Here is a 27542-nt window from a genome sequence, read left to right as displayed (position 1 = left end):
CTTCCTTTTTAATATGGCATTTAACGCTATACATTTCTAATGTGGTTTGGCTGTGTCCCCACCCAAATCTCATCTTGAATTCTCATGTGTTGTAGGAGGGACCTGGTGGGAGGTAATTGAATCATGGGGGCAGATCTTTCCCATGCTGGTCTTGTGATAGTAAGTCTCATGAGATTTGATGGTTTTATAAGTGGGAGTTTCCATGCACACACTCTCTTGCCTGCTGCCATCCATGTAAGGTGTGACTTGTTCCTCCTTGCCTTCCACCATGATTGTGAGGCTTCCCCAGGCACATGGAACTGTAAGTCTATTAAACCTCTTGCTTTTGTAAATCTCCCAGTCTTGGGTATGTCTTTATCAGCAGCATGAAAACAGACTAATACAATTTCCCTCTAAGCACTGCTCTAGTTGTATCCTGTAAATGTTACTGTGTTTTAGTTTTCATTCATCTCAAAGTGTTTTCTAATTTTTCTGTGGTTTCCTCTCTGATCCATTTTTTTTCATTTAAGAGCATGTTTTTAGATTTTCATGTATTTGTACGTTTTCCAATTTCCTTCTATTATTGATTTCTAATGTCATTCCATTGTGTTCAGAGAACATGTAATTTCAAGCCTTTTACTTTTATTGAGACTTGTTTTATGGCCCAATATTTGGTTTATCCTGAGTAATGTTCTGTATGCACTTGAGAAGAATACACAGTCTGCTGTTGTTGGGTGGAGTAGAATGTCCTATGTCTTGTTGGTTTATGTTGTTCATGTTTTTCATTTCTTTGTTTATCTTCTACCCAGTTGTTGAAAGTAAAGTATTGAATTCTCCAACTGTTAATGTTGAATTATCTATTTCTTTTCTCAACTCAGTCAGTTTTTGCTCCATGTATTTTGGGACTCTGATGGTAGGCTTCTTCATTTATAAAGGATATTTTCATGGGTATAGAATTCTGTGTTGATAGTTTTTTTTCTTTCACTTCTTTATCAACGTCATTCCCACTGACTTCTGATTTCCATTGTCTCAAGTGAAAACTCAGCTGTAATTTTCATCTTTGTTTCTCTTTATATTATGTGTCTGCAGTTAATGCATGATGTTCACCTTTTCCACTAGAGCAGGATTTGGCAAACCTTTCCAGGAAGGGAGATGGTAAGTATTTTAGGCTATGCACCATGTGGTCTTTGTTGCAACTCATCAGCTGTGCTGCTGTAGTGAGGAAACAGCCATAGACAATAAGTAAACACATGGGCATGGCATGTTCCAGTGAAGTATTTATAGAATCAGACAGAAGCCTGGATTCAGTCCATGGACTGTAGCTTGCTCACTCCCACTCTAAAGTTGCAAATGTATTTATTAGAGTTATTTAGAATTCCCTATTTGATAGTACCAGCATGTGGATCATATCTGAATCTGGTCCCATTGATTGTTGTATGATTTGGTGGTGAGTTATTTTTTCTCTTTTTCATGTGTTTGAAAACTTTTGGTTAAAAGCTTGATATCATATGTAGCAGGGATTGGCAAACTTCTCTGCAAATGCCAGAGAGGGAGTATTTTAGACTTCACAGGCTATACCAACTCTATTGCAACTACTCAACTCTGTTTTATTGCAGACATAGACAAATCTTGAATGAAAAGGCTTGACTGTGTCCCAATAAACCCTTATGTATGAAAACAGATGGTGGGCTGGATTTGATACACAGGCTGTAGAAACTGAGGTAAACAGTCTGTATGCCATGAAATGTGCATACCTCCTTTTCTGCTAGGCCTTTTTGTGGGGGCTTGAATCAGCCTAGAGAGGAGTTTAGTTGAGGTTTGTTGTTATGACTACCTTCGATGCACCACTGGCTTCAAATTCATTACCTTCTGTTTAGGGTTGGGGCTGGTTTCCTTCAACAGGTTTTCTCACTGCTCCTGTCCCACCTTCAGCTCTAGGTTTCTCTTGCCCCTCACCCCAGAGCAGTCTTGCTCCATGCTCTTGCCCCTTCCCTAGCTGTAGACTTCTGATACTTGTCACTGGATGCCTGGTGCCTGCTGAGGTTTCTCTTTTTTTCTGTTTCAGCCTCATGTTTAGACAGGATTTCTGTGCCTGGGTCTTGGAAGTAGGGATTTCTCAGTGGTCCTGCCTCTTCTCTGGCAGTAGAGGATCTATCAAAATCTGGACCCATACGATTTCTTGCCCCTTTCCTGGAAGTGGAGGGTTTTATTCTATTCCCTTCTCCAGCCACAGTGGGCCTTCATCAGTTCCCTGGCAGTGACTAGTTTTGCTGTCTTCCTCTCAGAAGCTAAAGCTTTGTCCTCTAGTGGGAGGGTTTAGGGAGGGCCCTGAGGTTTCCTGCAGCAGTGGTCTCCTTTCCAGCCTTGCATCATGGGGGATACTTTCCCTTACCTTCTGCCCTAGCCCCTCATCTCTTCTGTGAGCAATCGGTGAAGTCTGCAGAAAATACCCTGGGAGTGAGTACAAGCTCTCCTGTACCTGCAGCTTCTGCAGTCACCTATGTGCACCAAAACTCTTAGCAGAAATCTTCTTAGGCCTTTCTTTGGCACAGTCTTGTCTTTCTCTTAGGCCCTGCCCTAGGGAAGCCAGGCTCGAATCCTGTGTCTTCTAGGAGGAATTTATCTTTCTTTAGATTTCAGGCTAATTGGTTGCCTTGTGACCTGAACTCTCTGATGGGTTCAAGAGAGTTATAATTTTGTAGATTATCTGGCTTTTTCTTATTGGTAAGGCAGGAGCTTGTCATTACAGTTGTTTTCTTTCCAAGTTAAAGCTGGATCATTTTTGATATGGAAAATGTTTAGGGAGACAGGATGGCAGTGGAAAGCTTGCAGTGACCCATGGGGATTACTATGAAACGGATCTGTAGCTCCTGATCTCCAGCATGGTCATGGCACTGACCTGATTTGAGTTCAACAACCTGGACTGGAGGCTGAAGGTTGACCAGCAGAGCTTATCTAGACAGTGGGGATCCTGGGGGCTTCATATATCTTGGTCTGGACTTCCAGGGCAGAATGAAGCTGATCACTGCTGTAGCCAGGAGAGGTGAGTGGCCTGCTAGCACCGGCTCTCATGTCTTGGCAAATCATCGTTGAGTGCATTCACATCTTCAGTGGACTAACCTTTGCTATAAATCTCATGCCTCAGGATCCAGCAGTAGCTGAACCTTCATGTCCTGAGGACTCTTGTTTATTGTTCAGAGAAAAGAGTATCAGCTGCTAACACTGATGGTTTCTGTTTCAGGAAAACAATTCACGAGTGTCTTTTAAGAAACAGTTGCCCTTAAGACACACCACAAAGAAAAAAGGTATGTCAAAGAAATAGAAATTTATATATTCTGTAATAACCCAGCCATGGATGAAAATACTTGTAAGATCCTCTTGTAAACAGCTGGCATAATGTAGGCTAAATATAGTTTAAAATATGCAGAGAACACTTAGTAGGGAAAAGATCTTCCTTTCCATCCACCACCTCCTCCTTGCTCCCCATAAAAACCCCATAATAATATCACCAAATTATAAATTATTAAAGTTTTTCATGACTCTTTATTTGTTATCATAATTCTTTTTCCAATTGTAGTTTTAAAATCAGTTTACAAAGAGTTTTCATGTATATGACTTTCTGGTGTAACATATTAGCCATAAAGAGAAGAAAAATGGTATATCACAGTATTAATTGATATACAATGCTTGGGAAAGTGCTTTGCAAATTGTAAAAATCTTTTGTAGGTATTGGCTATTTGTTTTTTAATTATGTACATCAGATATTTTATAAATGAGGAAACTGAGGCATAGAGAAGGGGGTACCCTGCCCCACAGGGTCACAGGTCATTTCCCACATTGCTGATCTTGAAGCGTGGTAGTTGGCACTCGCTAACAGGCTGCGTCTTCTGAGGTTTGAAGGTCCCCTCTCTGTGGTAGGAATGGAAAGCCCAACAGCTCCTTCTACAGCTTTGCATTGTGTCTAAGATCTTTATCTCCTTGGATGTGATTTAGTCCCCCAAATAAAGCACCTGCAGCCCCCATTAAAAAGTATGGTAATTAAGATCCTATGAGATAATATGTCCTATGAGATTACCTAATAGTAAGGATTACCTAATGCCATGTGCATTGCATCTCTGTGGCCTTCCTCCCTCCCTCCCTCTGTCCCTCCATCCCTCCCTCCCCTTCCTCCCTTCCTTCCCTGCCTCCCTCCCTCTCTCCCCTTCCCTTCCTCCCTCCAGTTGTTTATTAAGTGGACCTATGTGTGAGGACCTGAACCTTGTTCCTCTTGAAGACAGATGTAGAAGGAGTCTTGCCCAAAGGAGAGGTTGAGAGGAGCTCTGCTAGCTCATGGGGAGGCAGACAAGCCACACCCCAGCCCATCACCCATCACAGTGGCTGACTTCTCTTAGAATTCAGACTTGGGGCCGGGCGTGGTGGCTCACGCCTGTAATCCCAGCACTTTGGGAGGCCGAGGTGGGCGGATCACGAGGTCAGGAGATCGAGACCATCTTGGCTAACACGGTGAAACCCCATCTCTACTAAAAATACAAAAAATTAGCCAGGCACGGTGGCGGGCACCTGTAGTCCCAGCTACTCGGGAGGCTGAGGCAGGAGAATGGTGTGAACCCGGGAGTTGGAGCTTGCAGTGAGCCGAGATCGCACCACTGCACTCCAGCCTGGGCAACAGAGTGAGACTCTGTCTCAAAAAAAAAAAGAATTAAGACTTGGTTAAAATCAGATTAAATTAACGTGAGGGGTGCCTGGAAGGGGAAGAGATCATCTCAGAGCTGCCTGAAGGCTACATATGGAGTAGAGGACATCTGGGCCTTGTTGGACACCAAGAGGCAAAGCCACATGGAAGCGGAGGCAGCAGGGGCAGGGATGGGGGTGGGGGCCCACTTGGTATGTGGGAAGCAGCAGCCTGGGACCGGGGAGACAGGAACACAAGAGGATCAGGTGGTTCTCAGGTCCCAAGCTGGAGTGAGAGCTCTCTGGGTGGTGATCTTCATGCTATTCTCTTCTGTGAACTGGGAGAAAAAGGTGGTGCAACACTGGCTTACTTGGGAACCATCATACATTATGCTATTTGGGGTTTCAGTTTCAAAATTTCATTATAATTGTTGATATTCCTTCAGTCAACATCTTTCAACAATTTGTTTTGAATGTTGGGGAAATATACTTTCCATTGAATCCTAGGGAATGTTTACCTCCTGATTTTCTCCTCTTGCTGGTAACTTAAGAGAAAAGACATCATTCAGTGTGATAAATGCCAACTAGATTATCAGAGAAGCTTTTTCTGCTTTCAAGAAAAGTGGTTTATAAAGTGGTTCCCCTAGATATTAAAATATAAAGCTGCTATTTTCACCACATTGGAGCAGAAGCACATTTGGGCCCCAGATTGCCACCTAGTGACCAGAAAAGAACCCATTGGGCATAACCAATAAGTCTGATGGAAGTGTCCATCCAGTGTTAGAATGTGGGTCTCTTTTCTTTTTGTTATTTGATTTTTAACTGAAGGATGCTCTTCAGGTGACAATTTGCCCCAGAAAAAAATATCAGTGGGCAAAATGTACCTCTTTTCCCCTTTCAGCCCTTCCTCTGCCCTTTCAAGTCAAATTCTGAGTACTTTCAAAAATCACATGAAAGTCTGCAGACTTTTATTGAGCCTTAAGTTTATAAAACACACATGGAACCATCTGCCGTAATAATTTAAAAATGTATGTAGATTATAAACTGCCTTTGTAGACATTTCCTTTTGATTTTTATTTTCATGGTAACAACCTTGCCAGATGGTTATTCTCAATAGAGTGATTACCTGTCTTGTGCTTGGTGACAAAGGTGACAATAGAAACAGCAGAAATTGAAGCAGATTGCCTCCTCTTCCCACCTATACTCCATGGCCAGGAAAGTGGTGTGCTGGGTGTGGGGCGGGTGCCGCTCACCCGGGGCCGCCCTCTCTCTGTGGGCTTGCCTCATCATGTCAGCGCTGGGCAGCCTGGGGAGCTGACTGTGAGTTATTTTATAAGCTCACTAGTTTGTTTCCAAGTGCCCAGAGACCCTTTGGGCTCTACCAAACAGCATCATAGTCCAATTACAGTTTTCGAGGTCTCTGAGCTGTTTCTCACTATGCTGCATTACACAGGGCTGTTGAAGTTAATCAGCCAGTCTGAGGCCACCAGAAATTGTGGCCCAGCAGGCAGATTTATTTGGGAGGAGGGAATGAGCCCATTTCACACTTCACTTAAAACATGTTATCTTTCCTGCTGAATGCTTACAGCTGTTAGTGGCCATCAATCCTACCAAATTCTGTAGAATCAGGTGCTTCCAAGTCCTGGAATTCTTGCCACTTGCAACACCTTGTTTCCGAAACATTGCAGTGCCTTCTGGTATTTTGTGAGTTTGCAAGTTTCATTTTTCTGGGAGAATAAGGCAATGTGAAGTCCCTGAAGTTTAATTCAAGGCAGTAGTAAGTTTTTCTTTTGCTCACTGGGAATCATTTTTGGCTGTTTTATTGAAGTTATTTTTGTTTGTTTTTGAGAATTAGGAAGCGGAGGGGTATTCAAAAAGAGGGGACAAAAGAAACCAAAAAATACCACTTATTTTCACTATCATTTTTCAGTCTGCCTTACTTTGCTTTGGAGTGTTCACAGTTCCAGTGGCCCTGGCACAGGAACACACGGTTACGCTGCACAGGGCCTGTGATGCTGGCTTTAGAAACCTTCTTTTGCAGTGTGTGTGCAATGCAACCGTTTCACCGCTTCTTACTTCTCAGTTTCTTTGTGTGCTGTGAGCCTGAGAATCCGGATGCATAGCATTTTCAGACTGGATTCTCATTCCATAAGGCTTCATTAGATGTCTTTTTTTTTTGCATTGATTTTAGTCAATATGGCAACTAAGGAATGGTTAAAAATGAATTTTTAACTTTTTTATGATCATAAATTAGCTTGGCTCTGTGATGAACTGTTATTGATTGTCGTTCAGAAAGCTACTGGCAGTTGGTGACAGAGTTTAGCAGGCAGGGTGGGCCCTCGTGGAGAGTGGAGCACACAGTTGCGTGCCCGACCTGCCTTTCTGATCACATGTTCCCAGTTCAAAAGCACATCCTGGCCATGCTGCGCGGTTCCTATAATCTTTTCCTGTCTATTTTGACAGCCTCTTTTGACTTGTGATAACAGCCTGCTCCAAGCAAAATTAATCATAATGGTTTATTTTTTAATTCTCTTTTTATATCTTTGGGTAAAGCTACAGAGATTTACTCCCCTGAACCAGGCTTCTGCTCATTCTCCCTGCTGTTTTTAAGATTTTCATTAAGACCACCCCAAGCAGAGTAGGAAATCTCTGGGTTTCGGGGCCTTCGGTTCTCTCTCACCCCTTACAGAATCCTTTCGTCCCTCCTTTTCCTCTTCCTATTAGGTGGCTGGTGGATAAAACCTCTGCTTTTGATGGCTGTTATCAGTTATTGACACATAATGTGAAATTAAGTCAGTGTCAGCTTCTGAAGCTTGCCGCTGTAAGTCTTAGCTTCTGTTGTGGAATGGAAGTGGCTGCCCTCTGTGAAGAAGCCGTCAGGGTATCTGAATGTTAGTGCCGTATAGGCTGTGAGGGCAGCCCTGGGCTGTAGATAAGGATGTTGGCCATGCAGAAAATTATTTCACTGAATATGCGTCTTGTTTTACCCAAGGATAAGGAGAGCTGACAGAACACCCAATGGTTAATATTTGTTTGGTGGTTCAGGCCCTGATGTTTGTGCTGAGAACGCTTACATATCAATCAGCTTACCTAAATGCATCTCTGCAGTTTCCCAAATATTTGGTAGGTGACAACTTAGCCACTTGGTGTTTCTTGTGATCCTGGAAATAATGAGTGCTTTTATTGGAGGGTTTTTTTTTTTTTTTGGTTCATCCATTAGTGATGTTCTGTGATCTTTTGCTTAGGTGTAAAATGATGCCTAGGACTGCAGTGTGGTACAGAGGAGAGCAAGCACTGGGCCTGCATCCACAAGACCTGGCAGTAGCCCTGGACCTGCTGTTGAGGGGCTGTATCCACTCAGGCCCATTGCAGGGGCCCCATGTCCTCATTGGTAAGATGAGGCCAAGGAATTAGATGCTCCTTCTCAGTTCCAACTCTTGGGAAATTTGTGAACTCCACACAGGTTCAGCCCTTCCTCTTGTCTTCTTGAGCCTGATGGGCATGAGCAGGAAGCTGCACCCCGTAGCCCCGACCCCACTCCATGTGGCTGGGCAGGTTAAAGGGGAGCCATGGGGCCAGAGGCTTGGTGGTCCATTTAGGCTCTGTGGTGGGATTGACCTTGACTCACTGGGGGTGGTTGTTTGAGCTCTGAATCCAGACTCTTTGCCTTTAGACAGAACAAGATCCAAACAATTCTAGAAGAGTGTTCACTACATTTTTCTTTGCCTCAGATACTTTGCTTACTACTAAATGTAACTCTTTTCTGAGAATCTCAAATTTCTATTTCTTTCTTTGTTGGCCGAACTCACTCACTTCCTGTATGGCATTTGATTTAAACACAGCCTTTCTTCAGTCTCTTGGGGTAGATAATTTCAGCCTGATAAAATGATCTTTTGAGTTTTGTAAAATTGTTTCTGAGCAATTCCAAGTAGGATTTACTTGGCGACTTTCCTCAGTAGTGATCAAAGATCGTGTGCTTTGGACATATGACTACACAGAGAAGGAACATTTCCTTTGCCTTGCTGGTAGCCATAAAAACTTGGGGTAGTTTTCTCCTATTTGTAGACAGCCCTCTTCCAAATGATCCTAAAAAGTTGTCATTGGATGCATTAAAATTGCCAAGAGGATTTTAACATGTACTTACAGTTGTGCATTGCTCAATGATGGGATGTGTTCTGAGAAATGCTTTTTTAGATGATTCTGTCCTTGTGCAAACGTCAGAGAGTGACTTGCACAAACCCCGGTGGCAGAGCCTACTGCACACCTTGGCTATGTGGTGTAGCCTATTGCCTAGACTGCAAACCTGTACAGCAAGTGACCGTACTGAATACCATAGGCAACTGTAACACAATGGTGAGTATTTGTGCATCTGAACATATCTAATCATAGAAAAGATACAATCAAATAAGGTATTATAATTTTAAGGAACCACCATTGTACATGTGGCCTTTTGTTGATGGAAACATCATTATGCTGCATATGACAGCGTTTAAAAAATCATTTAAAAATGCTTGAAAATGGAAAGAGGAGAAGCAAAATGTTAATCAGAGGAACTCGGCACCCAAACAAACTTTCCTAATTGAATTCAGCCATGTGTGTGGTGGAACGTGTAGAAGTCAGAGTCCTCGGATCAAACACCAGCCCTTCCTGCTTGACATCTGTGATGTCTAAGGCAGAGCACTCCACCTCCCTGAATGTTATTTCCCTCATCTACAAAAGGAACTGCACATGGCAGTGTTGTGATGTTAAATGAGAAAAGGGATCTAAAGGCTGAAAATGAAAACCATGAGCAAATGGAAGGTACCCCTGCCTTCTTCACTTTCCTCTTCTGGACTTTCCTTGAGTTCACTATGTCAGTTCTGCTGCGTCATGTGCAGGAACCAGCGTCTCCTGGCATGGCGAGGGGCTCTTTCTACTTGCATATCTTTATCTGGGTCCTAATGTAATTTCCAGTCCCCTCTGCACACCTGATTTTGATTGTGCCTCTCTTTGACGTTGGATGGTTACTGTATGCCAAACAATATCGAAATCGAAACATCTGCCAACATTAAATGGCTTAAGAAAGTATTCTTGTCGGTTTGCACCATACATTTGTGTTGAATTTCCCAGCAAATTTCATAGGAAAAATCACCTATAGCACAAGTTTTCATTCCATTCAAAGGTAGACTCCAATATGTTTTTGTCAGTGTGAATAAAGGAATAATAAATAGCTTATCACCTGATTGAAATTCAGACTAAGAAAGAACCATCAAGATCCTGTAGCCAATCTACCCATCTCCTTTGCACTTTCTCTTCAGATGGGTGGTCCCGCTGCTTCATTCTTCCTCGAAAGAACCTTTGTGTTTGTAGGAGAGTGTTGGGTGCTCTGAGATTGTTGATAACGTAGAACTAAAGCCGCTCAAGGCCATACACAGTGAAGCTGGCTGCTCTGCCACTCTTCCTATCAAAGCTTTGTTTCCATTAGGGCAGATCTATCTTGTATTTGAAGAGAGCTTTTATGTTCCGCTTGAGTCTTCTCTTCTCCAAACCAAGTCAAACACCTGAGAACCTCCAATATTCGGCATATGGCCTGATTTGTAGTCATTTTCTTCACATTTATTTAAATGCCTCTGATGATGTGGCCCCAGCACTGAGCGCAGGGCTCAAGGTGAGAGTGAGCCATGCAGTTTCTCTCCCCCAATGTCTAGTGTATACCTCCCTACACTGCACTTCCCCAGACGACGTTGGAGATGGCAGGAGTGCTTTTATTAATTTCCAATGGCTACTGTGGCAAATTACCATGAATTTAGTGGCTTAAAACAGCACAAGGTTATGATTTACAGTTCTGTAGGTCAGAAATTCAACACAGGTCTCACTGGGCTAAAGCCAAGTTGCCGGCTGGGCTGCATTCCTTTCTGGGGGCTCTGGGGAGAATCTGTTTCTTTGCCTTTTCCAGACCCTGTAGGCTGTCCACATCTTTTGGCTTGTGGGCCCTTCCTCTGTCTTCAAAGGCAGCAACCCTGCATCCCTCTGAGCATTCTTTTGCCGTCACGTTGCCCTCTGGCTCTTCTCTTCTGTCTTCCTCGTCCACTTTTAAGGATCCTTGTGATTACGTTGGGCACTCTGGATGATCCAGTATACTCTCCCTCTTTATTGGCAGCCTTAATTTCGCTGCAACCTGATTCCCCTTTGCCATGCACCCTAACATAGTCACAGGTTCTGGGCTTAGGATGTCATCATCTTTGGGGGCTGTTATTCTGCCTACCTTACCCACTGAGTCTTATATGTGCTAAGCTTCTGTATCTTGTAGTCACATAAATTGAGGTTTTGGACACATGTAGAAGGTCTTTCATTTGCGTCCGACACATTTTGTCCTACTCGTTTTGTGTGCTGTGTGCCATATACCATTTCCATTGCCGTTGTGTCAGCCTTTCAGGGCTCAGAGCTTGTCTTTCAAAATATTGGCTCACCTTTAAGCCTCATTTTATGAGCATGTCTACCATAACGTCCTTTGGAAGTGTACCCCAAACTGAGACTATATATTGATTATCAGCTCAATTTAGAAATGTTACTGCAGCCAAAAGATGAACATAAAGCTTATCCAGCCATGTAGGAGGTCTAGCTTACTTAAATACTTCTTTATCATTAGGACTAATGAAAATAAATGAAATGTATATTAAAGTTTTTAATAAAAAGAAACATAGTAAGTTGCAGAAGAGAGCTGAGGTTAGATGTTCAGAAGCCCTTTCCTATCATAAGGCATCATTGCTTGGCTGTAGTCCATTAGCTTTAAGGAGTGGAGATAAGTAGCAGTCTTCTCTGTCTTTTCAGGGTTTGCCCCTATGTGACAACACTGATTTTGAGTACAGAATGTTTGAAAGAGTCTGATCTCTCTTTATTTTCTATTTGTGTTTAAAATAGTCTTTATGTTTTGGAGCAGTTTTAGTTTTATAGCAAAATTGAACATAAAGTACAGAGATTTCCTATTTACTCCCCCTCCTGCCCCCCCCACCCCCATCCCTGGCCTAAGCCTCCTCTGCTGTCAGCATCTCCTACCAGAGTGGTACATTTGTTACAACTGATGAACCAACATTGACCCCTCACATCATCATCACCCAAGTCCGCAGTTCACATTAGGGCTCCCTGTTGGTGTTCCCCATTCTACAAGTTTGGACATATGTATAATGACATGCATTCCCCATTATGGTGTCGTGCAGAGTAGCTTCACTCTCCAAAAAATCCTGTGTCCCCCCATCCACTCCCTTGTCCCCTCCGAACCTGTTGTAATCACTTTACAAGGGGTCTCTTTACTATCTGCATGGTTTCTCCAGTTCCAGAATGTCACAGAGTTGGAATCGTACAGTGTGTACCTTTTCAGACTGTAAACGCTTAGCGGGGACTTCCTCCAGACATCTTTCTGCTCCACATATCTTTGGTGTCTTTGCCTGCTCAGGGTCTGTGGGAGGAAATGCAGAGATCACCTGGGAGGTCACTTGCATTGCACGTGAGGGAACTGAGGTTGGCATCATCGTGAGCTCACTCAGTTTTCCATGAAGATCTGTAACTTAACCTAGTATTTAAGATTCCCATTCCAGTGCTCTGTCAACATGTCAAAGGGCTATTAAGCAAGTGACTGTTTGGCAAGGGAGGGAGCAATCTATAAATTGGTGAAAAACTTGGGCAGAATGAAGAGAGTCTGGCCCTGGGGATCATCAAATGTCCATCAAGTGGGATGGAGTGAGGATGGCTGAGGAAGGGAGGGAGCATCACACATTATGTGCTGGGAATGGTGCTGAGCATCATATTTATATTCTTTCTTTTTATCCTCATGTGAGGATTGCTGTTGAAATGGTAGGTATTAGTTTTCTAAATTTGAACTAAGAGAGACTCAGAGAGGTAAATTACTTTCCCATGGCCACATAACTAGAAAGTAGGTTTTAAATCCAGATTTGTCTTGCTCCAAAGCTTCCATTATTCCCATAAATACACAAGTTTGCCTTCCCAGAGGCAATGGAAGTGCTTCTCCACTTGCCATGTAATCCATCTGTGACACCAGCCACTCTAAGGCTCACACAGGCATGATTTGGGTTGAATTTTTAAAATCTTTCTAAGAAATGCGGCGTATTCCCTTACTTTTAAGAAGTGTGAAGAGGACAGCCAAGCCCACTCGTGGTGTTCTTGGGTCTCTTTCTCTTTTTCGAGTTATTAAAGCAACTTTTATTTATTGCCAAGGAGATTTGAGGTGGTTTGCAATAAAAACAGAGATAAAAGAATATGGAAATCCTTTAAAAGAAGAATACAAATATAAACACCAAGCAATAAATTAGAAAGAGAGAGGGAAAATCAGGGCATTTGTGTGAAATAAATGACATCAGGAGACATCCTGGAGGAAGCGTTCAGGTGGGAGAGTGGCTCTCACTTCCCGTGGAAATCTCTAGTTCCCTGCGGCATTTCTGTTCCGTATCTGTCTCTAGGTTTAATCATTTTTGAATATTTGAGTTTCTAGTTGGTGAAAAGAAGTCTGAAACCATCAGAGGTTTTACTCCCACTAATATTAATACACAGTGAAACTGTGCAGGGCATTGATTTGAGGCTTTATTTGAGTCTCATTTTTTATATTAAAATAAAAGGTAAGGACAAGATCTTTTTTTTTTCTTTTTGAGACAGCATCTGACTCTGTCACCCAGGCTGAAGTGCAGTGGCACCATCATTGCTCATTGCAGCATCAAACTCCTGGGCTCAAGTGATCTTCCTACCTTAGCCTCCTAAGCAGCTGGGCCTACAGGTGCACACCACCATGCCTGGCTAATTTTTGTTATTTTTGTAGAGACAGGGTCTTGCTATGTTGCCCAGGCTGATCTTGAACTCCTGGCCTCACATGATCCTTTTACCTTGACTTCCCAAAGTGCTGGGGTTACAGGAATAAGCCACTGTGGCCAGCCAAAATCATTGATTTTTAGTATTTGAAAGAAAGCATCAGAAAACATTATGGTAGGGAAATGTGACCAGCACCACCCACCTGTGGTCAAGGTTAATCTCAGCAGTGATGAATTAATGTAGATGTAATATAACTCTTGGTACGATGCAGGCACTTTATCTCTGTGGAACTGTCCCCCTCCAGTCATAATTCCAGTCTGTTTATGACACGATATCAGCTATACCCAAATTGAAGGACATTTTACAAAATACCCAACCGGTACTCCTTGAAAATATCAAGGCCATGAAAAATAAGGGAAGACTGAGAAGCTGTCACAGTTTGGAGGTAACTAGGAGACATAGTAACCAAATGCAGCATGCTGTCCTGGACCGGATCCTGGGGCAGCAAACACACGTTAGTTTGGGGGAAATCCAAATAAAGTCTGTTAAATAGTATTAACAGATAAATAGTATCACGCAAATGTTAATTTTGGTTTTGATAAAGTACCATGATTTTGTAAGGTGTTAGCATCAGGGGAAGCTGCTTAAACAGTACACTGGTTGGCCAGGCGCGGTGGCTCACACCTGTAATCCCAGCACTTTCGGAGGCTGAGGCAGGTGGACCACGAGGTCAGGAGATAGAGACCATCCTGGCTAACAGGGTGAAACCCTGTCTCTACTAAAAATACACAAAATTAGCTGGGTGTGGTGGCAGGTGCCTGTAGTCCCAGCTACTTGGGAGGGTGAGGCAGGAGAATGGCGTGAACCCGGGAGGCAGAGCTTGCAGTGAGCTGAGATCATGCCACTGCACTCCAGCCCGGGCGACAGAGTAAGACTCCGTCTCAAAAAAAAAAAAAAAAAAAAAAAAAAGAGTACACTGGTTTTCTCTGTACTATCTTTGCAACTATCTTGTGATACTGTACTATCTTATAAATCTAAAATTATTTCAAAATAAAATGTTAAAAGAAGCACCAGAACTCCTTTTTCCTGAAGTGGAATATGATTAAGGACCTGCCACCTACAGAGCAGAGGAAAAGGAATTGTTTGGTTGGAATCCTTCAGCCTTCCTTTGCGTCTCTTTGGGGCCCTCCTGCTGGACCCCTGAGACACCTCTGAGGAGCATGAGGGCACCATGGAGCACAGTAGGAACACAAGTACACTGGCCAATCTCTTAAGGGCCTTTTCAGCTGAAAACGGTATTCGGAGTTTTGCTAAATCTGCTAGGGAGTGGCATTAGAGCAATCAGAGAACTCAATCAATCGAGTTGAATTTTGCTGATCAAGCAAAGTGAGAGCTGAGAACCGACTTGTATTTGGCCAAATGGAAGTCATTCATAGCCTAACAACAGATGGTTCCTGTAGAAAGATGAGCATGAGCCTTATAGGAGCTGGTCCAAGATGAGCATGAGCCTGATAGGAGCTGGTCCAAAGAATGGAAGTAGTGGGAATGGAGATGCCAGGCACAGGGAACACTCGGAGGGAACTTGGCCGTAGGGGAGCACACACTGGGTCAGTGGCTCTAGGGGCACATGGTCAAGGTTAGGTTCTTTCTGGGGGAGGGAGGCCCATGGTGAAGGCTCAGTTCTTTTAGGAGGGGTCCATGATGAAGGCTTGGTTCTTTCTGGAGGAGGCACATGGTGAAGGCTGGGTTCTTTTTGAGGAGTCATGGCTATTACAGCATGTCTGTTCTCATCTAAAGGGGAAGAAACTGAGGATATAGTATCAAGAGAGGCGATAACTGCCGGGTGGACCTTCCTCAGTCAGCCAGCCATGTGGAGTCCGTGCGCCGTGGGAGGGTTGGTCCTATGCAGGAACAGGACAGCCCCTCTGGAGTAGTACAGGAGAGGGCAGAGGATGCAGACACAGATCCCGGGAGGCGAGGAAGTGTGGGGTAGGGCCTGTGGACGTTTTTTCTGAGCGCTCTTATTTTCATACACACAGGCAGGGCCGTGAACTATGAGTGTGGAGTGGGGAGGTGGAGCTTTAAAGAAAAAGGAAACAAGGAATAGTTACTTGGAAGAGTCAGCTACTGAAAGAACTGGAGAAATAACCTGGGGTTATGTCGTGGCACTAAGGAGCCCTTGAAGGTGGTGATCGTAAGTGGAAGGCATGTCCAGGGGCAGGCAGTGGCTCCAGAGTTGGTAAAGGAGGATGTGGACAAGTCAGGGGTGGGAGGGTGAAATGGTGGCAGGGCTGGTGGCACAGAGGTGCTGATGAGGTAGGAGAATTGGAGTGGGGCATTAGAGGGAGAAGGCTGTAAAGACGGGAGGGTGGAATGAGGTGGGTCAGAATTCCTGGTAATCACAGGGTCTAGGGTGTGGTCTGTGGTAAGAAGCAGGATCATCAGATGTGATGAGGCCAAGGCACTGAGAAACCACAATTGGAAGGTTTGTATTGAGTAACTATTGTGGTCCCCAAGGATCATGACACAGAGAGAGAGAGAGAGAGAGAGAGAGAGAGACACCAAACACCAAAGGCTGACATGGGCTAAGAGTAAGAGGTGTGGCCTGGAGCTCAGTAGACAACACTCAGAAGAAAGGGGGATGGATGGTAGAGTCTGATGACAGGAACTTCAAAGAGGCTGAAGGGTTTTAGGGAGGAGGATGGGGTAAAGATCTGGAGACAGTGGTGGGTGCAAGAAGGGCCCCTACCCACTTCCATGGCTGGTGGTTCAAGTGTGTGGAAGAGAAAGACATCATTTGAGAGGGTACTGTGGGGCTGTGTCCTCAGGAGAGTCACACTCTGAAGTATGTCTTAGAAGTCTGAAAAACACATATGCCGTTTGAACCAGCTGTCCACATCTAGAAGTTTGTCCCAAGGCTACAAAATTAGAGCTAAGTTCTTATTCCCTATTGCTAGACTTATTTAGGTTACAACTTATATCAAATGGTGGGTTTATGATTTATATTTATTTCGGTTTTTGGCTTTGCTCTGTTTTTCAGATTTTCTATGATGAGCATGTTTGAACACAGAAAATAGAATTATTTTTATATTTTAAGAATAAAACAAGAGAGATTATTAGGTTAACCCGTTAATCTAGGGCCACAGGGGGACAGGAAAGCCTTCAAGCCACCATCAGAGATTTTGTGAATTCAAACTACTTTTTGATGTAACTTGCAGTCCCCTGTAAGGACTTGGTAAGGTCTTTGCTGATTTATTTAAAAACGTCTAGCCCACAGAGAAATCAGTTGCCTAGGTAATAGTTACCAAATACAGAAATTAAATGCTATCTATCTCCGGGTTTCTAACTTTTCACAAACTAATTATACCTTCAACCAAAACATTGGATTTATTTTCACAAATTTGAGCCTGACATCTTAATTCATAACTAGCAGCTGCTGGGGCTTCTGGCAGCCACAAAAATAAATGAAAATAAAAACTGGGTTTTAAACCGAGTATCGAATGCGGTACTTACATAATATTCAAATCACATAATACTTTAAAATGTACAATTGAGGAAATTCTTTGTGGAGAAAGGCAGTGGTTTTTCTGACCTCATCCAGCTGTTATCGTAAGTCTGGTTCTTGGTGGACTCTGACCTCACACGATTGTAATCAAAACCAGCCTGCTCTTGAAACTCTTCATTCCTGTTCGTTTTTCCCTCTGCTCCAATTTTCAGATTTCCCCAGCTGCTGCTGTTGGCAGTTTAATCTCTCCAACCAGCTCTTCTGACGGCTTCTCGAATTCCTCCTTCCCCAGCTGTCAGCTCCCGCATCTGCTCCCACACGCCTTTTTCATCTCACTCGCCAAAATGTCAGGGCTGCAGAACAGCCTCAGTCTCGTTATTTGGCTACTGAGTTCAGTTAACTGAAGTGCTTATTAGCAAAAGATTTCTGTGTTAATTATGCCGATAGAAACTTTGACACACAGATACACTTATGGGCATATATCTAGACTAGAACAAATCTTTTCCTGCTAAGTTGCTGAATTGGCAGAGAAGCCCGTGGACTTCCCAATACCTGAAATCAAGGCAGAATTGTCGGAGATGTTCAATGGGGCAGATCTGTGGAAAAGTTGTATTGCATTTATTTATATTATATTTGTGTGGATTTGTGTGTTTTATCTTGCGAGTGTTGATGTAAGTGTACATTTTTAGTTTTGGTATTTTTCATTTTAGACTGAGTATTCTGCTTTTACTGCTATTTACTATTGAGATTTTACAAAGCAGCTGCTGTGTAAGCCGAGCTGGTTTACATTTGCTGGTTGTTTGCAGAGAACACCCAGCACCTGCATTTTACTGGTCACCTGGAAAGACCCTGTCACCTCCTAAATCTCATATAGAGCAGAGGAAATGCCACTGCATGCAGCTCGCTGCCTGCTGTGAACTCCTGTGAGGAAGAAGGGAAAGAAAACCTAATTCAAGTAAAATATGCTTTTTGGCGGGGTTGGGGGAAGAAAAATAAGATCAAAATTCTGCCAGTGCCCTGTAATTTCAGAAGGTACAATTTGCATAATGTTGGCATGGCTTTCTGCATAATAAAAGCATAGTTGTATTTTTTACTGAAATCGGCCCTAAATGCTCTCTAAACTAGTCAAAATGGTTACTTTCCAGTAATTCTTTTATCCATAGATCTTACATTAAAATGCCATGGTTTTACACATTTTGGTCAGCTTACTAATGTCTGGATTTTTGTTTGTTTGTTTGTTTCCAGTATCTGTCAAGAACCTCAGCAAGAGTAAAAAAGTGGTTCTGTTTCCTGGTAAGAGAACCTATGACCAGTGCTCACTCACGGACACTTCTCTGTGACGTAGGGCACAGTGCGGGTGGCCGCTCCGCGAGTTTCGCAGTGAAAGTGTCTGCTGCGAGGCCCCATGATTCACTACCTCGTGGGGGATGTCGCCAAGCTTCCCACTGACAGGCAGCCTTCCCCATGTGCTCATGTGGACTTTGAGTAAACCATGCTGTCATGACTATGCATGGAGCCCTCTAAACCGTCTTGCATATGGCAGGTTCCAGGTCAGCTGACAAATGAAGATTTTGGTGTACCGTACGGTGGCACAATCTGTCAGTCAACAATGCAGTTTTGGCAGATTTTCCATCGTTCAATTATTTTAATCTTTCACTGCATTTATTCTTATAATATTTTGTAAAGAAAAGCTCGTGAAGCTTGTGATAAGAAGTACAAGTTTCAGATGGGAGGCTTTAGACACACATGAGTAACCTTAGGGGAGACATTTTCAGCCACACTCAGGTGCCTGGTGGGTTGCAGGTTGAGTTCTGAAAGAAAACCAACAGAGCACACAGATGCACTGCCAGGAATGTCTCATAGGTGATTGGATTTAAAAGGCAAGGTAAACGCAGAAGTTTTTGAAAATGCATTTTACACAGCACAAATATTATTTTATATTAATATTTTATATCATTTTATATTACATAATATATTAATATTCATATACATACATTTTAATATCTTAAATCTATTTTTAATTCTGCGCATTCTAATTTTATGTGTTTTTGGGAATGCTTATGTGTGGGACTAGCAGACTGCTTGTTCATTCATTATTTATTTTTTATTCTTTTATTTATCAAACATTTTCTGAGTTTCTTTCATGTGCCAGGCTGAGCTGGGCACTTCAGAAACAAAGATGAGTAAACGCAATCCCTGCCCTCTAGTGGGGGAGACAGACTTGATGCAGAGAATCATGCCCAGGTGCAGGAGGGCGCTAAGTTAGCATGAGGTGTGAGCAGCCAGGCAGGTCTTCCTGTGGGATTAGCAGAGAGTTGCTTCGCCCTCAGAGCACTCAGCCCCTGCCTTTTGCTTGGCACATAGTCATACATCACTGTGTGACAGTCTTTGTATTTTCTTCTATAACCTCCCCTTTTTTTCTGTTTAAGCTTTTATGTGATGATGAGTATCATATCATGTATGTATCCATTTTTTCCATTCACAGTGTGCTTTCATTGTCATGTCATCTTAATCCTACCATTCCTAAAGATCCATATTTTTACCCCTATTTTCAAAGAGAGAATTAACTGAAACCCAGAAGGGGAGGTGCCTTGTTCAAGATGAATCTGAAAGTGGACGGAGGCAGCCGGACTCATGTGCTGTTAATCATTTTTTAAAAATAGAAAGACAATATGGAACTGCTGACCTTGGGCCAAGTGCTGTCCAGAATGTGGAGGGAATCTGTTGGAATGAGACTCAGTTTTGTTTTTCTCAAGAAGCTCATGTGTATTGGGGTTTGGGCACAGATCTATGGACAAGAAAGTCTCATAAGAGAGATACGTGTTCAAATAGAGGTGTGTACTGGATACCCTGGAAATATACCACAGAGAGAACGATTGACTGTCAGGGCCTGGGAGGGAGGCTGCAGCGATTTATAGAATGTGTTATAAAGGAGAGGATTGCAAAAATGAATTGAGAAGGGCTTGTAGGAATTTGCCAACTTGACAGGGTGAGGAAGGGGGTGGTGGGCAGAGAGGTCAGCTTAGTCAAGTGCATGGAAGAGTGAGGGTGCATTGGGGGAGTGCAACTAGTTTGGGGCAGTTGGAGCAAAAAGTGAATGTGCCTGAGGAAGGAATAGTATGTGAGGAAGATGGAGATACAGACAAGGTTCAGCTTTTAAGGTCCATCAGTGAGAAGACGCAAAGCTAATTTGTAGTAAAAAAAAAAAAAAAAAAAAAATCAATCCCAAAACTCAGTGGTTTTACACAATAAATCCTTATTTCTTGATCACAGCAGCCTACTGTGGATTGGAGGCTTTCCTGGGTGGCTCTCCTCCACACGGTGACTCAGGGATCCTTGATTTTGTGATGCTACTGTCCTCAACACATGGTCTCTGAGTTTTCTACAGGAGGAGAAGGAAAGACATAGGAAGCCACATTAGATACCCAGCCATCTCAGCCCAGAAGGGACACATCATGTTTCACATCCCTTTGGTCTGAACTAGTCACCTGGCTCTGTTTAGCTGTTCTCTGTCTGGTAACACAGTCTCGGGCAGTTCTACATCTTTGGTGGTCACCTGGCCATTGTCGCCATGCCCTCGTCTGTCAATGTAAGGATTTTGTTCTTTATCCTGTAGGTAATGCTGAAGCAGGGAGATGATGTGATCAAATTTATGTTTCTAAGAAGTGGCTGTGATAGCAGGGGGAGAAGGGAAAGGGATGAGAGTATTATGTGTGTGCATCATATTCTATCTTTCGGGTGTGGAGTCCTGGACCCAGGCAGGGGTGGGACCCAGGGACCCAGACAGGAAGTGATAGATTCCTGGGAGTAGACAAAATTGACCGCACTGGCCACAGAGTGGATATGGGGGGCGAGAATGAAATTGGAGTTGAGGTTTCTGGTTTGGGTCTGTGCACTGCTTCTGAAAACAAGGGGATGAGCAGGTTTTGGGGGAAGGCAGTATGTGAACATGCCGAGTTCTCCATGTCAGCTGAGCGACCTGGCCCCTCTCAGTCTCTGCAAGGCTTCTCGCTGAAGACATCTTTTTAAATGTTATTTCAAACAGTTTCGTTTTCAGTTTTCAGGAGCGTCTTTTTAATTTCCTCTGCCAAATGGCATTCATCCCCATAGGAAAGGTAATGTTAGCATCGGGAAATGTAGTTTGGCCGGTGAAAGGTTGATTGCTGTGGGGTATTCTTCCTGAGCTCTGAAAGTTGGTTTTCATGTGTTGGGGTCTACTGTGAAGGGCATGGCCTCTGGATTCTCCTGCACTCTGATTTCTTTCTTTTTCATTTTATTAAAAATGCCTTTTCTGTTTCACTGACTCAGAAAAAGCAAGAATCTTTCCTGTGACTTTTCAATTTTTAAATGACTAATGGATTGTGTCTGTGTAATTAGCATTTGGTAACACACCTTTGATTCTAGCTTCTCTGATGTTATCTCGTCGTATTTTATGCTTGTTTGAGATAATGCATGGAAAAACACATTGCACATGTAATACCCTATGTGAAGAGTATTTTCGTTAGCGTTATCACTGTCGCTACTAAGTCAATGATATAGCAGCAATGTTTGTCTTTTTATGATTTATTTCAGTTGATTTAGGTGGCTACTAGATTTATTGGTGATTTTGTCTTATTTTATTTACTGAAAACAAGAAAAAGAATCATATGACATTCTAGAGGAAGAAAATACACCTGTACTACTAGAAACCCCAGTAGAAATAGAAGCCCACAGAGAACCACCGATGGGACAATCACAAGAAAAATCGTCACTAAGACAAGAAAAACAAACACCTGAGGAACAAGAGTCCTCTGAGCAGCCATGCCTGGGACAGCCACACCGAGAGCAGCCACCTGAGATGCCAGAGTCCCCCACGCAGCCATGTCTGGGACAGCCACACCGAGAGCAGCCACCTGAGATGCCAGAGTCCCCCACGCAGCCATCCTCAGGACAGTCATGCCAAGAGCAGCCACCTGAGATGCCGGAGTCCCCCACACAGCCGTCCTCAGGACAGCCACACCGAGAGCAGCCACCTGAGACACTGGAGTCCCCCATACAGCCGTCCTCAGGACAGTCATGCCAAGAGCAGCCACCTGAGACGCTGGAGTCATCCATGTAGCCATGCCTGGCACGATCGTCTCAGAAACACATGATTCAGGGGTAACAAATAAAACAACAAATACCATGAGAACAACATGTCAACCATGTTGTGAAGAAAACAGTCAAAAACTAGAAAGGATCACAAGACAAATGAAAATAAAAGTGGACATTTTTTCACATTATGCTAAAGAGGTATGCTGGTGGAATATTAAAAATCGTGAATTTCATATTTTGGTTGCAAGACTATACGTTTTTAAACACATGTTGTAAGCTGAAATTCATGTGGAATTCCTTCCTCCATTCCCTAACTGTGCAAGTCTGGGAGGGAAGAGGCTCGTTAGCGAGACTGGGTGAATCATTGCCCGTTGGGGCCGACCTTCCCTTCTTACACTGTCAACCCACACTTGGCATTCCAGAGTGACTTCGCCACCTTGCGAATGGCACATGTTTACATAGTTATCTCTAACGTGTTCCCCCTTTTAAAAAGCGAATTAAGGCATATTATAATAATTATACATATCTGTTTTTATCTGCACACAACACACACATCTTTGTACATACATTTGCCGATATAGGTGTATATATGCCTTATATGTCCTAAATGGGCAGTAGAATCCTATGTACATTTTTGGTGGCTAAGAGAATGGACTTTTAAGTCAGTACACAGATTTGGCTTCTCTCCTCATTAAGGGTGTACATGAGGTCTGTGGCTCAGTTTAGAGCTAATAATAATAATTAACTCATAGGCTGTTGGGAAAATTACTTACCATAAGCAGAACCATACTGGACACACAAAAGGCACTAAGAAATGTTGGTGACTCCAGTTACTCCATTTGGGTAGTTGTCTTTTTGTTTCTATTACCAAGCCAGAGAAGACAGGCAGAGTCCCTACTAAGATGAGGCCTGCACTTGACTCCAGGTTGGCTGAGCTTCTTGCCGGCTAGCACAAAGATGGCAACGGGGATTCTAGGATGGTCCAAGTCCTCTTAAAGATCAGACCAGTTTCACACTATCTGCCAGTTAGTGGTATATACAGTGTTGCAGATGGAAGGAGAAAGAAAAGCTATTATTTCACCATATTTGGGCTTCTTGATTTGTTTTTAGACTTGACTAGAACATTTGTAACACTTTAAGGGGGAAATTTGTAATCAAATAGGATCCATCACTATCTCATCCTGAGCATTTTTTAGTTAATAAGTTTCTGCTAGAGAGCACACCTACTTTGATTTGGCTCCATTCTAAGTATATATTTTAGTGCTGGAAAAAGAACTTTGAAACTGCATTTCTAATTACTTTTGTTGATGACTTCTTTTCCAGCTGCCCTAGTGCCTGTGGTTTAGAGCAGCAAGCTGCTGCGGAAGGAATGGATTAGGGCTAAGAGAGCCAGGCCCTGGCCTGGCCATTTGTTGACCACAGGGTCTTGAACGATTTACTTTTCCTCCCTGAACATGAGTTGTCTTCTGGAAAATGACAATGACAGTAGGATCATAGTTTCTTAGAGCCGGAAACAAATTTAGAGATCACAGAATTCCCAACAGACATCGTACCGTGAAGTACCCATAGGGGTTAGGTGGCTGGCCTGAAGTCACACGAGACCTGTAGCTTGGAGGGAGCAGGGATGGGACTGGAATTCATGTTTTTCTTTCCCTCCTTCCTTCCTTTCTCCCTCCCTCCCTCCCTCCTCCTCCTCTTCCTCCTCCTCCTCCTCCTACTTCTTCTTCATCATCTTCTTCCTTCTTCTTTCTTCCCCACCCCCATCCTCCTGTTCTTCCCTGTTCTTCCCTCTTCTTCTCTCCTCCCCACTCTCCCTCCCCTCCTCCCTTCTCCTCCTCCTTTTCATCCTCCTCCTCCTTTTTCTTGTGACAGGGTCTTGCTCTGTCGCTCAGGCTGGAGTGCAGTGGCACAATGACAGGCTCAAGCATCCTCCCACCTCCCTCCTGTGTAGCTGAGACTACAGGCATGAGCCACCACGTCTGGCTACTTTTCTTTTTTTTGGAGAGAGGGAGTCTTACTATGTTGCCTAGGCTGCTTCTTTTATAAAATTTGATTTCAGGTCTATTACAGTACTCTATCTTCCTTAATATAGAATTGTCGTATGAATCAAATGAAATTAAACACTCTGAACATTTTACTAGAGATAAAAGAGATTCATTTTACTTAATGGATACATAATTTAAAAAATTTAAAATGTTGCCTCTAGATGATGTTCACATTTTGGGGCTTAGTTTTAGAGTGGTCTTGGTACTAGGAGGATGGCTTAAATAGATCTTCAGGAGGGTTATTCAGCACCATGATTGAACCAGATGATCCAGATTCGAACACTGCTGTAGACTCAGCACACTCAATGCTGGTTGGTCAGGATGGGGGCTGCGGAGTGAGAAGGGGGAGAAGATGAAGGAAGGGGCAGAGGAATGGGAAGGGTTGTTTTAGATGAACTGAAATGGAGTGGCCACCAGCACTGCATAAAAGCTAATTTTGAAGTCAGTGTTCCAGGTTTCCTGTGTCGGTTCTGCACGGTGGCATGTTGCCGTTGGGTGTGCCGTGAGGAGCTGTGTGTGCTGCAGGTCCCAGGTCCCACCCCACCCCTCCCAGGAACAACACCCAGAATCCAGAATCCAACAGAAATGCCAGCTCCTGAGATAACCAGAAACAAACTGTGGCCAGATCACAGCTTGAAGATGTTTTCTGTTAACCTGCTTGTCTATGTCTTCCAGATGGCCCGGGAGTGGAAACCTGTAGATTAACAAAACCACCTTTGTTATTACCTGAAGTCCACTTTTCTTCAGCCGTGGGGCTTCCATGTCACATATGGACATTTTAACAGCAAGAAAATCACATGTTGGGTGAAACTAAAGCCCCACACAGTGGTGTCTTCTCGAAAGCCAAAGACGAGGTTTCCTAATTGAGCTCCATATTCTTCTTATTCCCTTTCTCGGTGATATTTCTTTTTAGTAAACATTTTAAAGAATGAAACGTGGTTCTTTATCATTAAGCCCCCAAAAGGTCATTCAGAAAATGAGAAGAATTTGAAAAAACCTGTGTATATTTTCCCATCATGATATTTTCCTGGAATGTGTACGGGAAGGTATCTCATTTATATGTAACTTGGAGGTTGTCACAAAAGCAGGTACTGATAACCTTTGCTATGTAAAGTTCAAAGTATAAAAATGTTTTACCTTCTGAATAACTAGTTCAAAGTGAAAAGGAAAACAATCCAGGGTTCGCTGGTGACATGGTTTGGCTGTATGTCCTCACTCAAATCTCGTGTCGAATTGTAATCCCCATGTGTTGGAGGAGGGGGCTGGTGGGAGGTGATTGAATCATGGGGGTGGACTTCCTCCTTGCTGTTCTCGTGGTAGTGAGTGAGTGCTCCCGAGATCCAGTTGTTTAAAAGTGTTTAGCACTTCCCCCTTCACTGTCTCTCTCCTGCTCTGCCATGTGAAGAAGATTCTTGCTTCCCCTTCGCCCTTCTGCTATGATTGTAAGTTTCCTGAGGCCTCCCCAGATGCCTCCTATACAGCCTGCAGAACTGTGAGCCAATTAAACCTCTTTTCTTCATGAATTACCCAGTCTCAGGTCGTTTATTATAGCAGTGTGAGAACAGACTAATACAGCTGGGAAAAGGATTTTATTAACTTATTTACTTATTTTTATGAAGGCAAAAAATAGTACCCATGTGGCTTCATTAGACTATGTGTGTGCATGTGTGTGTGTGTGTGTGTGTGTGTGTACACATGGCCTAATATACATATATCCCTCCCAGGGACGCACACACATATATAATCTACCAGTCTGGGGAGATTTGACAGTCTTTCTTTAGCAAAGATTTTCATTTCAGCAAATTATGTGTGCCTTCAATTTGCTCTGTTTGTCTTAGGAATTTGAAGATTGTTTTGCTGAGACACACATATAGCTTTTAGCTCTCTATTTTGTTTGTATTCTGGTCATATTTAAAGATGGTGTAGATTGTTTACCTTTATGTTTTGGTAAAAATTTATATGCTATCAACAAGATTAAATATTCACAATAGCAACTTAAATGTCTTCATCTCCAAGGCACTCAACATTGTCATATTAAAAGCTTAAATGTATTTACTGTTATATTTATTATTACAATAGTTTTAACTATTGGCGGCAGGATCAATAGTTTCAACTTATATTTTTGCTGATGCTTAAAAGTGTTTTAGAAGTTAGTCTGCCTTACAATTTATTTTTATTTAACTCCAAGTGTTAACTCTAGATTGTTCTGAAACTTATATGGACTTTTGAAAATAGCCAGATTTTATGTATTGTGTGGACCCATTTCCAAAATCTTTAAAGACTTTCAATAGCTTACAACCTGTGTTCATATATTCTAAATCCAACTAGTCTTTTATGAAAAGTTGAATGGGACTTTTTTCTCCCGTAAAGTAATTTTATTTGTTGGGATTGTTCAGGATTGCTGTGTTAATTCCCAAAACCTCAATCAGTAATGCCACAGCCCCGACACAAGATCTCAAGCTCTTGAAAACGTTGCAAGGCTTTTAGGAATGTTTCTGTAACTTTAAAATGTATTAGGCCCCTTTTGTTTCTCTTTTAATAGGATAGTTAAAATTAGTGCATGTTTGTGGGAAAGAGATTGTTAAAATGGGAAAGTCTTTTTGTCTTCTAAAAGCCAGCCTGTGGAGCAGGTTTGAATGCTGTTGCATGTATTCCTGCTCTAGTCAGCCTACCGCGTGCTCACTAACAAAAACTTGGAGAGAATTAACTTTCTTTTGAGTTGCGAAACCACTAAGAACCATGGACATAATATTTCTCCCCAACGCGGCTCATTTGCTGTTTTCTTCAGTTTAATAAACGTCTCTACATAGTGCCTGTATCTGAAAGCACTGCTGTGTCACTTTACTGATTTCGTCGAAATCATACAGATTCCACTCTGCATCGAGGAGTTGGTGGGTAAGAAACCAACGTGCACTTTTGTGTTTATACATGAGCATGCATTTGCAATAGTTAGCACATTTTTTGAGTCATTTTCTCTTATATCAACCTTTTATTTTTCATATAAAGCACTTTAAAATATGGGAAATCTTATTACCATGTTAGTCTCATACAAGATGACCATTGGAAAGATTTCCCACAGAAAGTGAGGCTGCAGAGTGCCTGGTTTTCCAACACGATTATGTCTGGAATCTGTTACCTTCCTCCTTTCAGTTGCCTGATATGTTTGCTAGGTGCTTTCAATTCAATTATTATCAGATAATTATTTCAATCAGATATTATTTCAATTCAATTATCAACATAATTTTCAATTATCTGTTAATTGAATGAATAGAAATGGAATAAGATGTAAAGCTATGTTGGTAAGAATTAAACTTTTAACTAATTATTTCATAAATTATTTCAATATTTTAGTGCCCACCAGCAGGCCATATATGAAAAATGTAATTGTATTTTCAGGAATTAACTTGATGTCTAAATTAGAGAAGGTTGGTGAAAGTCACATATAAACTTTTTTTCTTGTAATTTTTTATTCA

The 27542-nt window shown here is 42.7% G+C and overlaps 1 protein-coding gene across 8 annotated transcripts in view; it reads left to right on the top strand.

The window, feature by feature from the left end:
• The window catches only part of DCDC2C (doublecortin domain containing 2C), a 141704-nt gene extending 116109 nt beyond the window's left edge, over window positions 1–25595 (top strand). For 2 of the 8 annotated variants that reach the window (XR_008500584.1, XR_008500583.1), the window contains exons 11-14: window positions 3221–3284; window positions 18197–18244; window positions 21586–22222; window positions 24745–24860. Coding sequence is in view for 5 of the 8 variants with exons in the window: in XM_054475241.1 (XP_054331216.1) it covers window positions 3221–3284; window positions 18197–18244; window positions 21586–22049 (576 nt within the window). In the remaining 3 variants the exon portion in view is untranslated. Of the gene's footprint in view, window positions 1–3220; window positions 3285–18196; window positions 18245–21585; window positions 22257–24744 lie in introns of those variants that run through there. The other 6 variants (XM_054475241.1, XM_054475240.1, XM_054475243.1 and 3 more) reach the window with 4 other exon arrangements.
• Window positions 25596–27542: the final 1947 nt, after the last annotated feature.

Source organism: Pongo pygmaeus, chromosome 12, assembly GCF_028885625.2.
Source record: "Pongo pygmaeus isolate AG05252 chromosome 12, NHGRI_mPonPyg2-v2.0_pri, whole genome shotgun sequence".
In the NCBI taxonomy this organism is placed as follows: Eukaryota; Metazoa; Chordata; class Mammalia; order Primates; family Hominidae; genus Pongo; species Pongo pygmaeus.
Note: the sequence above shows the minus strand (reverse complement) of the source record. Positions and strands in the feature narration are given on the sequence as shown.